General features: G+C 34.2%; 2 protein-coding genes across 2 annotated transcripts in view; one reads left to right on the forward strand and one right to left on the reverse strand.

Annotated features, from left to right (window-relative positions):
- Positions 1-3, forward strand: part of LOC125675480 (guided entry of tail-anchored proteins factor 1-like) — a 5,690-nt gene extending 5,687 nt beyond the window's left edge. Inside the window, exon 5 of the mRNA XM_048913204.2 lies at positions 1-3. This exon is cut by the window's left edge and continues 2,367 nt beyond it. The gene's annotated coding sequence lies outside the window, so the exon portion shown is untranslated.
- LOC125675482 (uncharacterized) overlaps positions 1-22,412 on the reverse strand; it is a 78,325-nt gene extending 55,913 nt beyond the window's left edge. The window contains exons 1-10 of the mRNA XM_048913206.2: positions 22,242-22,412; positions 20,158-20,299; positions 15,278-15,325; positions 11,738-12,246; positions 9,592-9,729; positions 8,952-9,161; positions 7,754-7,867; positions 7,021-7,200; positions 5,783-5,821; positions 3,718-4,929 (exon numbers count right to left, since the gene is read on the reverse strand). Coding sequence (XP_048769163.2) covers positions 3,718-4,929; positions 5,783-5,821; positions 7,021-7,200; positions 7,754-7,867; positions 8,952-9,161; positions 9,592-9,729; positions 11,738-12,246; positions 15,278-15,325; positions 20,158-20,260 — 2,553 coding nt within the window. The 5' untranslated portion in view covers positions 20,261-20,299; positions 22,242-22,412. The remainder of the gene's footprint in view (positions 1-3,717; positions 4,930-5,782; positions 5,822-7,020; positions 7,201-7,753; positions 7,868-8,951; positions 9,162-9,591; positions 9,730-11,737; positions 12,247-15,277; positions 15,326-20,157; positions 20,300-22,241) is intronic.
- Positions 22,413-22,418: the final 6 nt, after the last annotated feature.

Below are 22,418 nucleotides of genomic sequence, written 5' to 3' on the forward strand. Positions count from 1 at the left end.
CTCATTTGGCTCCATCCCGTGTTGTCAGCAATATGTCCTCATTATTAGCTTTGATATTTTTAATCGGCACACTTGTATAACATAGTGCTCTTGATGGATGCCTTAATGGCCAGTGGCCCTTTTCACAAAATATCTTACAAAGATAAGAATTTCCTATCTGCCTTTCAGTCAAATACATCATAACTCTAGTGTAAAACTTTTATCAACTATGATTATATTTTAAATACCAATTCAGAAAATCAGCAAGAGACGATATGTATAGATATTACAGCATATTTTAATTTTAGACATAAGATTTTTTGTGAAAGGGCCACAGACATCGTAGTATATTTTCCTGTTGTGGCAACAGTTGCCATAAATGTGATATAGGTAATCTTCATTACAGTTGCCATAAATGTGATATGGGTAGAGCAACTAATTGCATTGGAGTAGAATTGCATTAAAATACTGAAGCTCTGGAACTAAAGTTCCATTGTAGCAGTCAGTGGGGTTCGATCGCTGGTGGCCAGTTATCTCAGTTGGTAGAGCACCTGACTAGAGATTCAGGGGTCCCGGGTTCGAATCCCGATCTGGTCCATTGTTATTTCTCCTAAACCAATGTGAAGGACCAAAGGTCTGATTTTCTAGTGAAAGAGGAATGGCACATCATCACAATATTTTGAAAGGAACTATGTCACAAATGCATAAATAAACATCAGTAATATTTTCCTTATCCATTTAGATATTACCAGCCTTATGGTTAGGTCAGTTGATAGAAGATGCTTTTATGTAGACTGCAGGCTTGAGTCCTGTCAAGATTTTGATGATGTTTTTGGATGATTTTCTGATAAAATTGCAATATTTTGTGATACTAGAAAACTGACGCGTCAGAGAGGGCCACAAAATAGCTCTACCACTGAACTACGTGTATCTAGTCAGATACATAAATGGTTGGTACATCCACTCTTAATTGTTTTCTGGACTCAAAGATATGATGCTATAAAAAGTGCTGTCATCTAATTAATATTTTAAAAAATTGAAGTCCCTTAACTCTGTGATGATAATTACAATAAATCTGAAAATCAAAAAGGGTCATCTTCTTCCTAACCTAAGCATTATCTTTAAATGCTATAACAATCTTCTGAAGTTATTGTGTGCCATAGAAAGTACTATATAGAAACTTATTAAAAATTCTAAGTTCCATAACTCTGTAAGGACTAAAGCCAATAAACCTGAAAATTAAAAGGAGTCTTTCTCTGCCTAATCCAAGTAAATATGTATGAAATTTATGAAAATGTTCTCAAGGAAACTTAAGTTATTGCATGTCATAGAAAGTGCTAACAGACAGAGTGATTAGTATGAGGCAATATAATGCGCATTACATTGAAATGCCATTTAATAGATTGTTATGTAGGTTGTGTTCATTTTTCTTAGGTGTGCTATTCCTCCTTAAATATGACAGTTTACCGTTTTCCATCAAGAGGTGAACTTGAAACACAATGCCCTTGAGGTGGATAATTCCTAATTCACCTCTGACCTCTAGACTACAGAGAAATACACGATTATATATAGGATATCAGCCAAAAATGTTTTAAATATACGTATATGCTGGCAAAGTATGAATTTTCCACCCATCATATATGAACAGACAAACATATACACCAAGCACAGTAGGACCACTCATAAAATACATTGAAATGATAAATTACTTGAATTGACATATATCTTTATTTGGATTGTGAAAGATATTTGACACTGAAAAATGATACTGTCAAGAACAATGGCAGATCATTTTTTTTTTTGTACAAGACAGAATTTTGTAATAATTAGTAATATTATTCACTTATTCCTGTCAAATTGTCCAGGTAACACACATTTTACTTTTAAAATGATATCTGATTTTTTAAATAACACTGTTCAAAGACCAAACATAAACTTTGTTGAATCATTGAAAAATTGGTATAAATTAAATATGAAAAATTAACATAAGCAATACTGATAAACAAACTAAAAATAAATAACTGTAGAGGAAAATAAAATGTACAAGATACATTGTCTATTTTGGCTACTTGAAAACTATCATAAAGTGGACGGAATTATATCACAGATATTGGACTAAAGCAAAGAGAAAGACAAGGTCAATTATTGAATATTGTTAGAGAGATAGGAGGATTGTCTGATAAATTCAACTTTTCTTCTGAACAAACATCTCCAATACATAGTAATGCATGACTACATTATATGAGGTTGTTAATCCTTTCATTTAGTATTTTTCAATTAAAATATGAGGGGGGGGGGGGGTGTCATGAAATATATTTATGATGATTTTAGTCATTTCCACATCTTGCATGCACCAACATTTTAATATAGTACAAAAACCTAAGACTGGAACTCACAACCAAGAATAAATTGTCAACTTCTGGTACCATGGGACTTTCCTGACAAAATACAAAGTTGAGTATACATCCTACATATAAGTACAACTGCACTACAGACCCTGTAACTCGCAACACTGATAATATAGAACCTGGCACCAGTACCTATCTACAATGTTAACAAAACCTGCCTATCTAAACATTTGTAGAAATCGGAGTACATCATATTTTGTCTCGCATATCCTGAGTCTGACAGAATATGGCACATAATCTAGCACTCATACATGATTAAAATTACAGTCATCCAGTTTAAAACTTACTTCCACATACAACATTATACACACTCTCATGTTAACATACAGACAGGACAGAAATTGTAATACATATGTGCTTCAATCAATTATTTTAGCTGTTTTCAAAAATGTTTGAATCTGAACATTGAAAATGTGCTGATATGCATTTTCAAAGCAAAGTCAAACAAAATAAACACATTGTTCGAGACATTTCTGGTTTGCATTTAAACTGAGCGAAAGATAAACATTAAACAAAATATGTTTGTGAAACACTATGCCCCTCGGTGACAACAAAGAAATGCTCCAAGGTCAAGATAACAGGGTCAAAAGTTTGGTACTAAAAGGTCATGTCACAGGAATGCATAATTGCACATACGAAATATGAGAGCCCTATCACTCGCCATTCAAAAATTGTGAGCAAATTTAGGTCAAACTTTTGAAATTTGGGTCAAACTCCAAGGTCAAAGATCTTTATATCATTATTGTCATAAGGAATCTATACATACAAAATATGAAGGCCCTACCTTAAATAGTTCAAAAGATAAGTTAATTTTCTTGAAAGTAGGTCAAACTCCAAGGTCAAGGTCAAAAACTTTGGTACCAAAAGAAAGGTCTTGTCACAAGGAATGCACATACTGTAGACAAAATTCCACAGTTATAATTTTGTGGATTATCAGTTTTTGTTTGGTATAAAATTTCACTGATGAACTGCTTATGGCTTACATTGAAATACACATATTTAATGTGACTGTGGACTTAGCAGAACTAAGTATCGCGCGTAAAAAAAGTATGTTTACAGTATCAAATAGATTGCCGATCACACCATTCAAAAGTTATGAGCAAGGTTAAAGTTTCAGGCAGACAGACAGGACAAAAACAATATGCTCCACGATCAATGATGTGGAGGCATAAAAACGAAAACAAATGCAAAACCACTTCAACATTTATAAAGGTGCAGTCTGATAAATTTGTATACCCAAATATGTTGGAGTGAGTTTACACATCGAAATATGTCTTCCTAAAAATACCATACTGATTTCATAAGATACATATACACATTACAAAATGACCTCTTCAATATCATCATCGTAATGATCTACTGCAGTCACTGCTGGTCGTGCTTGAAATGTGGTGGTCGTTTGCCGCTGTCGCCTTGGTAACATTTTAGAGGAGTCTTTTGTCGAAAAGTCATCTTCAACTAGAGCATTTCCACCCCCAAACAAAGCGCTTGTGGAATTTTCACGTTTTGTGGTAGGTTTTTTTGCTGTAGTTTTAGATTCGTCATCCCAAGGAAAGGAACTCTTATTAGATGAATTCACAGTGGTCGTTTTCTTTGTATTAGATGGCTTAAAGATGTCGTCATCATCTATAGTTTGACTAGTAGTTTTTGCTTGCTTGCCAAACAGATCTGCCATCAAATCATTCTTTTTCCCTGTCTTTCTCGGAGGTTTTGATGACTGAAAGTCATCATTGAACACAATTCCTCCTGTTTTCTTTGCTGTCTTCGATGTTGTTTTGTTGCTGGAGAATGATGGCTGATATCCACCAAATTCATCCTCGTCTTCCTGTGATTTCTGCTTTTTCTTCTTCTCAATATAAGGAACAGTCACATCATTTCTAGCAGGTTTCCCTGAATGCATATTTTCAATTGGTTTAGTAAAAGTGTAGCTACTTTTGCTAGAAGCAGACCCTAACCCTACATCACTGTCTTTCCGGGTGGAAGAAAACAAGAAGGTATCAGTCTCTTTCTCCTTTTTCTTATTTTTTTCTGTTTTCTTGTCCAAACTATCTACATTTCCTGAAGTAACAAAGAATGTATCTGTCTCCTTTTTCTCTGGTGCCTTGCTCTTATTTCTCCCTTCATCAATATCTTTTAACTTGGCCAGAAGATCATCCTTTTTCTTGCGTTCTTCGTTCAGTTTTTCGTCCATTTCCATGCGCTCCCTCTCTTCCCGAGCCCTGCGTTCCTGTTCCTGCCGCTCACGCTCCCGTCTCTCCTGTTCCTGTCGTTCACGTCTCTGTTGCTCGTCTTTTCGTTTCATCTCACGATCCCTCTCATCTTGATCGTGTTTTAGCCTCTCCTTCTCCAGCGCTAGTTTCCAGTCATCCTCCTCACGTTTTCTCCTCTCTTCCTCCTGACGTTCTCTTTCCTCGCGCTCTCGTCTTTCTCTGTCCCGTCTTTCCCATTCTCTGCGTTCTTTCTCTTCTCGCTCCTGATTTAACCTCCTTTCCATCTCATCTCGTTCTTTGTCTTCCCTTTCTCTCCGAGTCTTCTCTTGTTGCTGTAAACCAATAAACAAGAGTATTACACACCATGATTCAGGTGTCATCTTATCCTAGTCTACTCCAAATAATCATCAAAGGTTGCATATCTGCAAAAAGATGAAAGGTGGTTGATTTTGTACATAGCATGCAACAACACATACAGTATCTAAAAGAAATGAAGAATAATTATATACAAGCATGATATTGATTTACTATTCAATTACTACCAAGGCTTTGGGAAAATGCTTGCAATGGAATAATTAATATATATTGTCATGAGAAAACCAAATCAAAAGAAACAAGTTCGCTTGCAGATAAAATTAATTATTGAGGAAACAATCGTGTAGCATACATGTATTAATAATCAACAAAGAAGGAATGAAAACATTATATTGAACATTCATGTCATATACGATTTCTGCAACATCCTTACACATTCTGAAACTTTGCATGCCACTATTATTTACCCAATCATTTTTTTTTTCATTCAACTAAACTAATAACTAAATCTGAAAATATGCATCAAGTATCTTCTGAAACTGAATCTATCTTCTGGGGGTTTTTTTATATGTAAGAAATATGGACATCTTCAAATGGTCTGAATTGATTATTCCATGTTGTATTTAAACCTGTGTTACCTTGCAGCAAGAATTCTGAGATAGCCTGAGAATATAAACAGTTTTTTTCATGCACTACAATGCCCCTGTAAGAAATCAGCACTAGCTTACTACTTTCACTTAAAGCAAGTACTAAGTTGTTAAGAAACAAAGATCTGGGACCACTTTTACTGAAACATTTAAATATCAGTTCATAGAAGACAAAAAAAAAATTCATGCTTTCTTCATGCAATGACCAAGTGCAAAACATCACCTCTTTTTCAATAAATGCTTGAAATTCTTCTAAATCCCTCTGAAAGTGTATTAGAATGAATCTGATCATTAAAACTCAATTTCACCTTCAGATATAAATGGACATTTTACTTTTAAGCCTACAACAAGCAGTACAAAGAAAATATAATCCGTTTTCACTAACTGAAATATGCTCCGATTCATCAATACTGCAGCACATTTAAGCAAATGCGGTCATGGTGAGTAAAATTTTTCAGATTGTATATAGACAAGACAATCATAAAATTCATGTATCAGTTTTTAAAGACAGTGTACATGAATGAACAAAATTTGTTTACGGTGTGTGTAAAACTTCACAACAATGTGCATAATCTAAAAAATAGAATATTATGTATAAAGATTCAAATATCAAAAAGCAAACAATTCATCAGAGAAGAACAAACATATACACAGTTCACACACAGAAATCTCAGTGGCACATAGAACACGAGAAAATCCTTACACATCTGTGGGAAAACAACACAAAACACAAGGATATCCTTACACATCCACGATAAAACAACAGACAATAATCACAGTTAATGTCAGAGCAATTAGCACTCCAAACTTTGTGTGAAATATTAAATCACATGTTCTTGTTTTTGCTTCGAAATCAGCAGGGATCAATAACTTGTACTAGCAATGAGTCAATATCAACTGATGCAGCCAACACAAGGCTAAATCAGACTAATATCAACACGACCTTGACCACCTGATGCAGCCAACACAAGGCTAAATCAGACTAATATCAACACGACCTTGACCACCTGATGCAGCCAACACAAGGCTAAATCAGACTAATATCAACACGACCTTGACCACCTGATGAGACAATGGATTATCTCAAGTAATTTGAAGTTCTAATGTACAAGCTATTTTGACACTGATGAATTATTTGTATTAGTGATTTATATATATGCAGTTAATTTTTCTGACAAGGTCATAACCTTGATATTCCACCTGCAATATTAATGGAAATCAATTCATTAAAAAATAATAATAAATTTAAAAAGTTGATAAATATTAGAAAAAAATGTATATATAATAATTACTATGCTATCCATTTTGGCTGCATTGTAGAAGGTTATATAATGCTCTATCAAATCTCAAGCTCCTATCTGTTAGACAGAATATTTGTAATGTTAAAATCAGACAGCTAGGATTAGTTCAGAGGGAACTCGAGAACACTGCAGCAGAAGTCAAAACAGCCATGTTATATACCTCTGGTCGAGCTTTGCTACCAGGGAAATTGAAAGCAAATGCCTTTCTACCCGTACTGGGTAGGGGGGGTTTGTTTTCCTTGGCTGATTCATACTCATGTTCCCCGGGGGCGGGGCGCCTCCATGTGGGTGCAGGGGCATATTGTTGTGTTGTGGCAGAATAGCCCTTGTTCTGCGAGCTCTGTGAGGATAAATATATGGTTTATCCATGAAGTGCAACAACTTTGTATTTGAGCAGATGCAAGAAGGATTCTAGATCATCAATTTTGATACATTTTAAAACTCTTTCTGTTTTACTGTGCATATGAAAGTGTTTTTTCTAATAGTGAGAGAAAATTACAATCATTCATACAGTATATGGTACTTCATGACCATTCACAAATATGGTAAGATAGTTAATGGTCGCCAAGTAACACACATATGTATTATGGTCTCAGACTACATCCTGTTACAGAAATTATTCAGATGCAAAATCATTGTTGGGTAAGGAGGTGCAATGTACACATGCCTCAGAGTTTTGACATTTTGTAACAGTTTTGTGGAAATATTTAAAGCTTGAGTGATGTATACAATTTGTAAATATCTACCACCGATACATTGGGAAAAAACAACATATAAATTCACTGGAAATTAACACAGGAAAATAAAGAGAAAAGTGGACATAAAAAAACCAAAACAGGGTTGTGAAAGGGAGCTCACTCACTGAGGAAGTGTGAGTTGCAGGAGTTATATACCTTTTCAGGACTATCATAACTATTGTAAGTATTGTAGTTACGAGAATCACGACTGCTATTTTCAAAGTTATCGTTAAATGCCATCCTAGGTCCATCACCTCTCCCCTTCTTTAACTACAGATAAAAATAAGCATACTGTGTTTATAATTCATAACCCGTCTTACTATTTAGAAACTAAAATTTCCTATATTTTTCAATTTCATAAAAGATACACTGGCCCTGAAAACAATACATGTACTTTCCTTCACCTGATACAATATGATGATAGTTTTCCCTCAACTACATGTAATACATATACAATATATTGTGTAACTCCCAGCTACATGTAATACATATACAATATATTGTGTAACTCCCAGCTACATGTAATACATATACAATATATTGTGTAACTCCCAGCTACATGTAATACATATACAATATATTGTAAAACTCCCAGCTACATGTAATACATATACAATATATTGTGTAACTCCCAGCTACATGTAATACATATACAATATATTGTAAAACTCCCAGCTACATGTAATAAATATACAATATATTGTAAAACTCCCAGCTACATGTAATACATATACAATATATTGTGTAACTCCCAGCTACATGTAATACATATACAATATATTGTAAAACTCCCAGCTACATGTAATACATATACAATATATTGTAAAACTCCCAGCTACATGTAATAAATATACAATATATTGTAAAACTCCCAGATGACTGTGTCGCTGTCTCTAGTCATTACACCACCCTAACATAGTAGATACTGTATAGCGGGATTTTTCTGCGGGGTGATAAATTTTTGTGGTTAAGATAGCTTTCACTCGCCAAATAGGCACCCAATTGCAACTTCAATATTTGCAACAGAAATAACTGAAACTCTTCCTTCTCCGCCAAAATCAATTCCCCTTAGCATACCTTTAAGCCAGCGAATTGCCAAATTTTAGATCCCTGAAAAAAACCCACAGGCAATACGGTATACAATTTTTAGGCTTTTGGCTGATGATTCATTTATAACTTTTTGCGGGGACCCGACACAGCCACATGATGAGACCCACAAGCACCATCCACATTAGCACTATAACCATCCACTATCACCAACCAGTTACCTCTGCAATTCTGGCCAATTTCTCTCTCCTCTCCTAAGATAAAAAAGAAATACATAAGTTATCTCCCTTGTTATCAAAATACACACCTCTCTCTGCTTTCGTTCCTCTTCCCTTCTCTTTTCCTCATAAAGTTTGACCTTATCCCTGGGAGTCAGATCCTGCAGTGAAGGAGCCCGTTTTCTTGCCTTGGGAGGGGGGGTGTCGTGGGGGGTTCCCCCATAGGATGCTGGGAGCCGGTGCGGAGCTCGCGCTCGGTTGGCATAAATGTTCTTGATTTGAATTTCTTTATCTTTTTCCTATTTGTGAAAATTACAAACATGACATACTCTACAAAATCATCTTCCTAATAAGAATGTATTAAAACAGGACGCTGAAACGAACAATGGTAAGATTTGGTTTTACAATAGTAATTCTGAAACAAGTAAACTTGTTCATTAATCTACTACTGGTATGTTAAAGAAATTCCACGACAGCTAGTGCTTCAGACATCCCTTTATTTGCATATGATATGTACTAAAGTTCAAGTGCATCAATATACTTTTATCTACTGTGAAAATCAGTCTCTAGACATTCAATTTCATGTCAGTACTGGTCAGAAATTGAATAATTTGTCAATGTTACCTATCCTACGGTCACCTCCTGTTGGTATATAAATTTCGCATTAACCAGTGGATGGAAAATCTCTACCAGACATTTAATTAATGAAAGTACTCTGGACCTCATTACCTTGAGTAGTCTTTCTAGTTGGTCGTTCTGTTCCCGTAAGTGGTCGATCTGTTTCTGTGTGTCTCGGTTCCTCGCCATTTCAATCCCCATCTCGTGCCGGTGATTTTTGTTCAGATTCACAACATGTTTCTCTAGGTCCTAGAATAGAATCATTGTTGACACCATCAATAACAATAGTATGAGAATGATATAATCATGCATTGTGCAGATCAGAAATGTGGGTAAAATGAATTTTTATATTCAACTTTACTTCTTGCAAAATCACAATTTATTTTTATTCAAAAGTTTGTTTTTGTGCACATCTATATATAACAGAGGACTTTAAATGAGACTTACTTAATGAGATGTACTTAAATGATAACTAAATAAATGAGACATGTGTAAATGAAATTTATTTAAAAGAAATTTACTTACCAAGTACATGAAATTTACTTAAATGACACTTACTTGAATGAGACTTTGATACTTATATGAGACTTGGCTTAAGATACTACTTAATTCAATCGACTATCCCAGCGAGTTGTGGGATTACTGATACTGGACTAAAGGAATTAAATTTTCCTCTCAATAAGCTACTAACAGTTGGTGAAAATAAAACCGTTCACTTTGGGATTTGTTTATACCATCTCCATTATCATAGTGAATGAACGAGTTTACAGTCAATTCAATATATCACCAATTCACTACTGAAACAAGCAATTGGGTAAGAGAATAGTCAATTGATGCAAATAAGTTACAGGTAAATCTCGTCTATCAATGGTAATATTTAGTATATTATTGAACAGATGTTTACAAGGTAATTTGCATTCTTTGGATCAATTCTGTACATGCAGACATTCCTGATTAAATTGCACCATTGCTCATAAGCAAGATTCATTATCATTGAAATTTCCAGTTTCCATTGACTGGCTCACTAATGACCGTATACAGTTGTTGATGATATCTAGATGCAGGGATAATATGTTGCTATAGAAATACAGACACAATATTCACACAGTCTGTATATAGATACATTAAAGTTTCCTTTCTAAATTACTTTAAAATAAATGATGAATAAATCATCACACCCTGGATTTCTAAAATGGCCAATCAATAGGTGTACAGGGTACATGGGCTGTAAAAGTTCTCAATTGTCACTGAGTAAAAGAAACTTGAACGTTTTCTACATTTAATCAATGCTTAAAGCTGAATTAACAGTTTCAGGTTACACCAATTAAAATCTGCTTGTCTTTAACCTTAGAGTGCAGCCTTGGCATCACATTTCCATCATTTGAAAGTGAATTGTCTGATGAGATATAATCAATGTGCATTATGAAAACTTTCACACGACTTATAAAAGATCTGGTCTTCCTTGTTACTGAAACAGAAATATGAACAAACTCTTATCTGTTTGCATGAAGGTACAGAAGATCTAATTTGAGTTTTGTGTTTACGTGTCACATTTATTTACACACCAAGACAACAGTATACTTCTAAACATTGATATTTTTCTTCCTAATATCCTAACTTCCTTAACACAACAGTAATAAAATTCTACATGATTTATTCCTGCAATTTTGATAGGTGGTACCCGCCCTCTATTTTATGGCTTTTAAATTGGTTTAAGCTTTGCTAAAATTTTAGATACACCAAATACAATGCCTTATCTTAAATTCTGAAGATTCTGTAATGAGATATTTATATCATATATCATGATACACAGCTGACTCGCAATAAACCGAGGTCATTGTTACAGCATGTTTTAGTTCATCTAGACAAATTTAAGTCTGGAATATCAGATTTCAAAGAATTCATGTACACACTTTGAAATTCAAATTTGATACAAAGATGTATTTTCATGATGATAAGCAGACCAATACTTAATTCTGCTCAATCAGAATTAAAGTGCTGTAGTGTGGTAGTACTAGCCCTGATCAATCAGAATTTATAGGATACTTTAGTGTTGTAGTACTAACCCTGACCAATCAGAATTAGGATACCTTGTGTGGTAGTACTACACCCTGATCAATCAGAATTAGGGTACTTTACCCTGACCAATCAGAATTAGGGTACTTAAGTGTGGTAGTACTAACCCTGACCAATCAGAATTAGGGTACTTTAGTGTGGTAGTAATATCACATATATCCATACACCCTAGGATAACTACCTTTATCCTGATTTCTTTCTCCTCCATGTCGATTTGTAGTTTCTGATTCTCCTTCTGTAAATCGTTCCTCTCCTTGAGGTTATTCTGGTCCGCCAGCGACTTGTATCGCTTTAATTTACTCTTCGCTTTATCCAGCTCGTCTTCTGCATCCCTGAGGTATCGATCTGTCCTTTCGTACTTCTCTCGAGTCTTACGTAAATTCTCCTTCAGTGATCGTACCTCGTTCTGGTGTCTGGCAATGATCTGAGGAAGGTCTCCCTCTGTGTCCTCATACTTGACGAGGGCCTTCTCTTGTCGGTGCTGCATCTTTTTGAGGAGTTTATTCTCCTCTTTAAGGTCCCTGAATGCTGTCTGCATTTCATCAATTTGGTTTCTGAGTTCATTCAGTTTTAAGTTTTTTGCAGACAGCATTCGTTGCACAACACCATCCATCTTGGGCTCAGAATTGGCCACTGACGTCCGGCCTGTCATATTTCTGCCACGTCCTCTACCTCCTCTCTGTCCACCAACTGAAAAAAACAGAAACAGGATATTATAATAGAAAAGAACTATGATGATTTTGAGAATCAAATAGATTAGAACAAACATACAATTTAAATGATATTCTTAAATCAGTTTCATATCATATTTTAGAAGCTACAGTATCTTTAGAAGTTGTCAGAATTATCACTACATCGACAGTCTGATGATGATCATTATATTGTTGAATACCCATGGTCGATTGTGTCCTTAGCACCCATGTACAATGTGCACAAACTCATCAAGAAAATATCATAGATAATTAATATTATATGCATGGATCATTTGATTGGTGTCATTGCAAAACCACAATGAGATTTGAATCAATCAAAATTGATTTCATGTCATGTAGCTGCATGTGCCAATACCTGCCTCCCAAATAAACATTTCCATTGTGTGCGAGTTTGCTGTATTTGGTTAAATAATAAAATGCTTCTTTCTTTTGGTTTGTTAAACAAGAGATGAAATGTCACGAACATTGCAGAAAAACACATTACATGCGTAAGCGGGTTATCCAAATCTTCCTGCAATGTTTGCGACCTTCATCTTCCATTTAACAAACAAATAAAACAGAAACAGAGTATTATTGAAATCTGGAATTATTTTAATTATTGGAATTTATGAGATTGTAGGAAAAAGTCATTAGTCACAACTAACTACTAATAATATCATTAAACTGTAGGTAAATTTACATTAGTCACAACTAACCTACCTAACTAACCAAACTTTTGTTTACTAATATTGGGTTGGCTGAAATTTGCACAGTGCATGAGAGATGTTATCATTTATATTTTTTGTATTTTTCTTAATATGAGTACTATGAGTACATATTAAAATATATATATATATATATACATCATTGACCTGTAAGTTACTTAAATGTAACAGCTGAAAATCACCTGACCTTGACTATCTCCATATTTGGCAATGATTTCCATATTTGAACGATGGTGAAGGGAAATTATCCAAGAAGTCCAAAAAGGACAAACTCGAGACTCATAAAATAAACCATCATATAATGCATCATATTATGTAGGTAAGCATTATTTATCATACTAAATTCAAATAACGGTTAAAAAATAATCCAGAAAACATATTTCTAACAATTAATTTCCACAATGCCATGAAATACCTAGGTTACAGAATTCGTGGAATGTGTATATTCACATACTGACAGATGGCACTAAAAACTGGATTTAACTAGATTGAAACAAAATGTGTCTTTGAAGTTGCAAATAATAAGCTGCAATAGATTTGTTTTTGACATAAACAACCTGTTAGACTTGTGATGTTTTTAAACAAATTTCACGTATTTTCCTGTGTTAAATATGCGACACATTGAAATATAATATTTTGTACCAAACAAAATTTATATCAGACTTCCCATGTGGTCATTTTTAATGAACGAACTTGCATGTTCAGCCTACGGTTGATGAGTAAAAAGACGAAATCGACTGTGGGTATCCAGTAATGGAATTCAATCAGAACTGGATCATGCAGGTGTTTCTTTACTTGATACCTCAGGTATATACAAGTGCACTCAATGACAGTGTCATCAAAATCATGCAAATGAATTAAAGCCAAGACTCTTGAGCATTCAAATCAATCGCAAACGGTCAAGATACATTTGGAAGTCAGACGAATAAGCAATCCCAATAATAAACATTGAATACAAGTTTAGTTGACATAATACACAGAATGTTATATCATCCAATCCAATTAAGAATAAGACATGTATTCCATACCCCTCTATCACATGCAGTATCATTGTATGTTAAATAATTAAACCCCAACAGCAGACTACAAGGACAGATGTAGCTCTAATGTGATTATGTACACACCTTCATGTTCATAAACACTCTACAGGAAATTAGGTAGCAATCATGCCATAAAAAGCCATAAAATCTATAGGAAAATAAATTACAGTTTGAAGGAAATCAAATTTGTTCAAACATCCAAGAAAAGTTGAATACAAGTACTATTATAGACCTAATATTTGGTAACTTTGTGTTTCTTGTGAAGCAGGCCTGCACACAGAAATTTCTGAAGAGTTGGGGAGGGGGGGGGGGCTTGTTGTTGTCAAAGCCCCCTTCACCGGGTACCATGTTCATTTTCACAGGGGATGGTGTGAACACATCATCGGACCTCCCATTCATGGGTAGCTGGGCATCTAATGCTTATTTGGCAAACATTAACAATTCATTGGAAAAGTAAAATAGAACAATCCTTTATCATAAAAGTACTTCAGCAATTGTAAACCAAATTATATTTGTGCGCAAGAAAATTTTGTGAGATAGGCGAGTTAAGCATTAATTTCTCACAAATATTTGTCGATTTGAACTGGTAATTATGTCAATGCATGAAGTGTAAGGAAATAGTCTTCCAATTGATGATTCACAATTAAAAGAATTAACTTATTGGTTACAGTACATGTATATGACTGCAAATCTTTCTGAAAATCCGAGCTTACCTGTCTAAAGAAAGGAAAATGGAAAACTAACAATTTTACCAGTTGAAAGTAATCACTGGTTCTATAATCTAGCTAGCAATCTACAGGAAAACTGAATTTGATGCCAGAGAAGTTCAAATCAACACCATGTATATCTGACGGTTTGAGAGCAAGCATGGCACTACCCTGGTATTTATAAATGGTTAAATATATCCTGGTCCATTTTAACGATGAAAACCATAAAGAGTGGAATAACATGACTATAAGGGTGTGGGTACATTCAGTCTCGAGTGTTCTTATTCTAATACAGCATGTACAGCTAGTTTTCTTGCTCTATGTAGCATTGGAACTACCGGGCTACAAAGGCATGCAGTCGGTGAACGTCAGGGTTTACAGTCAGACAGCATGCAGCTCCACGTGATAAATAAACACTTAGACATCAAGAAGACATTTCTACAAGGGCATGGTAAATGTTTTGGCATCAAATACTTTAGTATCTATAAAACATAGCATGACAAAAGAGCAACAGAGTTGACACCACACCATAAGCTTTGTTAAGTCTAGTGTTTCACCTCTCTTTCTCGGAGTGTAGACATCAGTAATTGTTTGGGTCTTGGAATCTGAAACCATGACGTATACATAAACATGGCATGTGTACACTGTGTTCAAAAACCACTAAATGTACAATGTATGTACCCAATACTTAACTACAGTTAGGACGATTTACTCAGACATCAATACACCGTGGTATAATCCGGATTCCTCCGACTCTTACCATTACTTTTATATCGTCACATGTCAAAATATAAAAGTGGCCGGGGCAAGAGTCATAGGAATTTCGAATTACTTCTTAATTGGTGTATCTCAATCATTGATATGAAGATCACTACACAGTCGTGCTTTATTTTTGATATTGTGGTAAAGAATATCATATGTTTTTAAATTTTACATGTTCAATGTTTTTACCTTCAATATCTTGGCCTATCGAAATGATAGCCATTTCCTCATGAATGTGAACAAAGTGCATATGAATCTTGACAAATAATTAGTACAACTATTTTAACAGCTGGGAATTTTTTGACAAAAATGGAAGTAAAATGTAAATACAAAAAATAATAAATTTCATTTTTGAAAATACATGAGGGTATGAACAGCAGCGCTTCTTGAAGTGTACTGGTGTAAAATGCCCTCATGTATTTTCAAAACCGAAATTTATTTCTGAAATAATCCACATAACATATATATGAATAGAGGGGATCGAGAGTCTTCCTTGTCAGTGTAGAAATAAATGTTGTACAATGTAACAATGTACAATACTATATTAACATAATTAAAACTGAGACAACCAGAAATCGTGTACAAAATATCTGAGAGTCTGGGAATTCAATGCAAAAAGTGTATAATTTTAAAACAAATTTATTTGATAAAGTTCCCTAAATCTCTATACAGCTACTGTAAAATAAATCTGTAAAATGATTAAATATTACAATTATCTGATTCATTACATTGTAATTCACACATACCGTAACGGATGTTACACTGTAGTTACATAAGCTAATCCTGGTATCATTCCTACCCCCAATACTTACTGTGTGGCAAAACTACTCTTCTTGATATTACTACTGACATTTCTAGAGTTTGATGCAAATTATTATAATCCCTTTGTTTCATCCATAATGATCCTAATACACATTTGCTACCTCAGTTTTGGTATGTGAGAATTTTCACTACAATGTTAAAATTCCTGTACGGAAATCGAAATGTCATTCTGTCATGATTGCACACATAAATGTAATTATGTCATTTTCATTAACACATATATTCATAATCCACAACAATATATACGTCTATATATATACTTGCAACCACGGTTTACATGTTGTTTCAAACTGTATGTAATGATCAACTAAATGTGAAAAACCACCAATGTTCTCGATACATATCTTAAGTTGAAAACACTGATAAAGATTTGATTTCACATTGTCTTAAGAAAGCTGTGCACAGGTCTCGGTGAAATGCTGAATGCCCCAGTGCAATCATTGTACCTTCCTGTTACCGTCAACAAACAAGACAATCGGCACTTTAAATTGACCAAAAACATGGGTAATTGGTTAGGATTAGGTGTCAGTCTGCAGGTTAATGGATTTAAAGCTTGTTGGAGATTTGTGGTTTAATTGCCCCCTTTACTTATCACATACTATCAACATTGCCTTTTTACAATAAAGTCAATAATTGGCAGTGCTAACATTGGTGATGACACGTCAAAATTTGGTTTCAGGTCGGTGTGGATGCCCTTGGATGGAAGCACATACAAATGATGGATGTCTTCAGAGTCCAAAATTTGAAAAGCCATGAATTCAGACAATCAAATCTATTTAATTTCCACTATACAAGTTATGTATGAGAATAAAAGTTAGCAATAAATGCTTAAAGATTGATATCTTTCAACAAGAAAGCTTTTTTCCTTTAAATAACTGTAGGTATTTTTTTTTTTTATGATAAGCCTTTTTAATTCACTAGATATAATTTTTTAAAATAGTTACCCACTCAGAAAGATGCCAGCTATTAATTTGATCTCTCTTCAAATCTACATATGATATAGATTTATCAAATGAATAGCAGACAGGTTCATATCTTAAATTCATTTCAAAATAGGTTAACCTAATTGAATGAATTGTAGAGTGCATATATTGGTTAACATGCAAATTCATAACTGATTCAGAATCACTTTATGTGTCCCTGTGTGATATGAAATGTAAACACCACCCACCCACCCCACCCCATGTACACAGACTGTGCATCTTGTTGGTTTCATTGTTCTGTATTTTGCATACTATATACAGGTAATTTTAATGAAAAATTTCCATCCTGTGTTCTCATGCATTGGAAAATGATTGACCCATTTTTAGTGAGCTTTTCTGGTCAAAATTTGACAAGCACCTGTCATTGTCATCATGATTATAGAACCTCTCACATTTTCAACTTCTTCTCCAGAACCACTTGGCCAATTTTGACCAAACTTTGCACAAAGTATCTCTAGGTAAAAGGAAATACTCAGCAATTAGTGAAAATGGGATAGGGTGTTCTCAAAAACCACCATGTAGTGTAGATTTCAGGTTTGTTCAAATCATAACCCCCAAGATTGGCCACAAAAGGGGTTCAATTTTTGAATAGAAATATATAGGACAAATTGTCTTCTCAAAAAATTATAAATTCAATAAACATGACTAGTACTCCCCACATCCCAAACTCAGAAGTCTTCTAAGAACAAGTGTGGCTGAGCTTTCTGGCCTCTTACATTACCCTAGACAATTTTGCCCCATCTTACATTGCTCTAAACCATCTAGCCCTATTATATATTACCCAAAGCCATTTTGTCTCATGCAAATATTGCCCTAGAGCATTTTGCCCCATTTCATATATTGCTCTAGAGCATTTTACTAATTTGAATTTTATGCATTTATGATATCATAATACTGTTGTAATACTAATATGAGAAAGGTAAAGACTTTAGATTTTTGTATATCAAACCTTATAGTCACAGGGGGTGAATTTACAAAAATTGAAGAATACATGAAAACATAAATATCATAATAACCATCCATAGGACATATAAACATGTAGAGGTTAATATTGCAAATTTTCCCTTTTATTGTAAATAATTATCGTACATGAATATTTCTGTGTTTAAAGTATTTGCCCCATGTAAAACTTCCTTTATGAAGAAGACCAAACTAGCAAAATCAATTCTAAAGGAGTGAAAAGTACCATGATAACTCTATAGTCACTTTTTCACAAGAGGGGAGGGGGTAATTTTTTTTTTCTTGGTGCAGTTATATCTATACCAATTCTACAATCACAAAATAAAGATCCAAAAAGTATGCAATTCTTTCCTCAACTATGAAACTTCATTGCCATGAAATAGAAATTTTAATTCTTACCTTTGCTCTCTTTCATTACCTTGTCAGATTGTAATGTTGAATTTACTGGGTGGGTGGGTGTACAAGAAGTACAGTATGACAACTTTATCATTTATAATTATCTAAGATTTAGCTGGCTTATAGGGTGAACATTACAGAGAACGAGTTGCTCATGTATATAACTATAAAGTGCATTTCCAATATCACATATGTATTCAAACCTGAGAGCTACCTAACCTTGACCTGCATCACCCTCTCTATAATACTGCATTAACACACTTATTCTAGCACTAATCTAAACACTTTTGCACTAGCCTTCATGCATACCACTATCTATGAACTACATGTATGTACATACACAATGTATGTACATGTAGTGTTGAACTTCAGTATCTCGAACAACGATATTTCGAATACCATGGATACGTCAAAGTGATTCAGAAGTCCCAACCACTTATTCTTTAAGTATTTTACCCTCGATATCTCCAATCCTTGGATACATCAAAGTTTTTTCTCAGTCCCATCGAGTTCGAGACAACAAGGTTTGACTGTATATCTTAACCCACTCAGACCAATTTGTAGTGAAATCAAAGATAGTGATAGGCTTATGATGTTCACATATACCATATATCATGTAATTTTGGCATCCGGAGTGTTTTTTCTGAGGAAAGATAGCACTTTATTTTTTGGTGCAATTTCATACAACAAGTGTATCATTTACATAAATGAAAATTTTGGCACTTTTATTTTAGTAAATTTTCCTCATCCACCATAAATTCCAACATTTCCAGCAGCCAATATTACTCAATAAATCCCATACATGTAACAGGAGTTATCTTTCTTGTTTTCTTCATTTAGGTATAAAATGTACTGATTATATCATCCTGCACCCAGTCACTAAATGACTTTCTAACTAAAATCATTTTAAGATCACAGTGATCACTCTGAACCAGGGATATTAGCCAACACATCATTTAAGTCCTTCCAATGTTGCATTTCTTTTAGTGTTTACTTAAAAGGAGGTGCACATAGACTCATTAATATGTATACAGAAATACATACTACATTATGCTTGCAGCAGTTGACTGAATTAAATGATATGTTGGCTATTGTGACATTCTTTGAAATTCATCAAGTCAATGTTTTCTGAGCAATTATGAAGATTCTAACATGTATGTATCTGACACGTACAGTATCGACCTGGCAGGAACAGACCACAAGCAATTATATCGCCTGGGTTGGAATTTACTATTTTTAAAAAAGTACTCTTTTAATAGTAAATTCGAACCCAAGCGATATAATTGCCAGTGGTCTGTTCCTGCCAGGTCGATGAGTGTTTATCTAGCATGTAAAGACTCCATGTCAAACAGATGAATGTGCCATTACCTGACATGTGCAAGCCACATATATGATTTTGCCATGTATATGTACTTTTACCTGGATTGCACGTGTGATATATATATATATATATTTACCTTGCCTGTACCAACACTATGTACGTGTAATGACCTGCCTTGTGTATGTGTATTTACCTGGTTTGTATTTTCGGAAGTTCCTTCCACCCGTACTTTTGGTTGCTCTTGGAGCATCATCATCATCACTGATGAAGGAATCACTGTATTCATAGTCTGACATCTTCTCCTCTTCTATTCAATCAGCAAACATAATTTTGTTCTGACAAAGCAAAAAAACAAACAAGAAATTAGTGCATGTTTTATGTAAATCAATTTACATTATTTGATATATCATTTGTTACATAAACTGAACAAGGAGCTATATACACAAATGCCTTAAAGTTTCAATTAAGTAAATCTAGTGAGGTGATCTAAAAGCTACTCCTATAAGAGCTTGCTTATTCATGTTCCTCAGTCCCTGTGAAAATCACTCCAACTCACAAGCCATCAAACATGTAAGTAGCATTCCACACTAATCCAAGATGTCCAATACAAAATTAATTATTATTTCTTATCACCATAGTTGTCCAAGATTATGATAACAGTCTTCACAAAAACATTTAAAATGTGCTGGCCAGTAGGAACAGTGAACTGTCTGAATTCACTGGACCACAGTGAAATTTACTGCCCCCCCCCCCCCAAATTTTCATAGTACTGTACATGTTTATCAAATACATTATGGATTGTACAATTAGTTTTCTCAAACTCTACCAAATATGATTATTACTCATATCCACCCTAATTAATACCAGATACCAGAATATCAGAAAAACAACACCATATTATGATAAACGATATTTTCTCTCTATATATATATCTTCAAATGAAAACAAGACTAGAAATTCACTTATTTTTCACAAACATGAAAATAGCCTGAGTCCACCTTAGGAAGTACTCTTATCTACAACATCAAATGTAAACGATTGAATATTGAATACGAAATTGCATAAAATCAGAAATAACTGCAACTGACGAAGTTCATTTTAATTGGACAATCCGATGGACAGTCACAGGTGTATTGTGATACACAATGCCGCCATTTTTGTCCTTTAATCAACAAGTTGTTTGTTGAATATTCACGCGATTTACGTACAAGTTACCTTGACAATTACAAGTATAGTTAGCGTTCTTTCTAAATCTCACATTATATTTAATATGACTTACAAAAAGTCTAAAAGCCCATCGGACTTCTTGATTTTTGATTTTCACTAACCCAACCTTAAAATTCACTGGTCTCGGTCTTCAGACCACTGAGTTTTCATGAAGACTGTGATAAGCTGATGCTATTTATACCTTTTAAATGTCAGTGAATGTGTGTCATAGAAACAGATGGACATAAATGTGGTTCAGATTCACCACCCTTTTGATTTATAATCCAATGGTTAATAAGAATACGATATTCATGAGAAATAAAATTCTACATACATGTATGTAGAGAGTTAACACATTTATAAAGTATGGATATATATTATAGCATGACAGGACATCTCGATTGGAATCCAAAAATAGACCAATATCATACAAATGTCAGGCTAACCATTCTTTATAAAATCTTTAATAATGAAGACTCCATCACTGCCTAGAATTAGTAAGTTTCACCATCTTGCCTTCCAACTAAAGCCATTGTACACTAGTTCAAATTGCAAATTATCAATCTTCCTGTGTACCATCTGGGAATGAAATGCATTGATATGAAGAATTGCCTTCAAACCGCAGGAGTTCCAATGCCAATTTTGAAGGACTTACAGATTCTAACATTTTACTAGTTTTCACATAAATACCCCCCCCCCCTTTGCCAAGAATGATTACCCGCTTCAGTGTGGCCATTACAAGGCAGAAACAGAATGATAAACTTAATCAAGTATGTAAATTAATAAATGTAATAAAGTATGTCAATCAAATGTCCTTAGAAGTTAGAATATATCCCCTAATTTTATCATGATAACAACAAAGAGTGATATTTTCTGCAACAAACCTACTGAGATAATAATAACAATGTCTATAGATAAATGAAACTGAAAATCAGAACAATTGTATCACTGTGAACTGCACTGAAAATTTAAATTTGTAAATAAACTAAATTCAAATTGCTGAAGTTCTCATAAGTTGTGAAATAAACCTATTTTTGCAGAATAAATGTACTTCTAAAACATGTATGTTACCATTCAGAATGTTGAACAGGTGTTCTGTCATTCAAATCCGAAACATCGTTCATGAGCATGTGTCTGCTTTACGACATGGTAAGAAAATATGCTTGAACCGGTGTAACATTTGTTTACCTGCCCAGCAACAAGAAAAACGGATGTGTGGAATTTAATCGACGTCACAGAATTTGTGCA

The sequence above is a fragment of the Ostrea edulis genome, chromosome 3, assembly GCF_947568905.1.
Source record: "Ostrea edulis chromosome 3, xbOstEdul1.1, whole genome shotgun sequence".
In the NCBI taxonomy this organism is placed as follows: domain Eukaryota; kingdom Metazoa; phylum Mollusca; class Bivalvia; order Ostreida; family Ostreidae; genus Ostrea; species Ostrea edulis.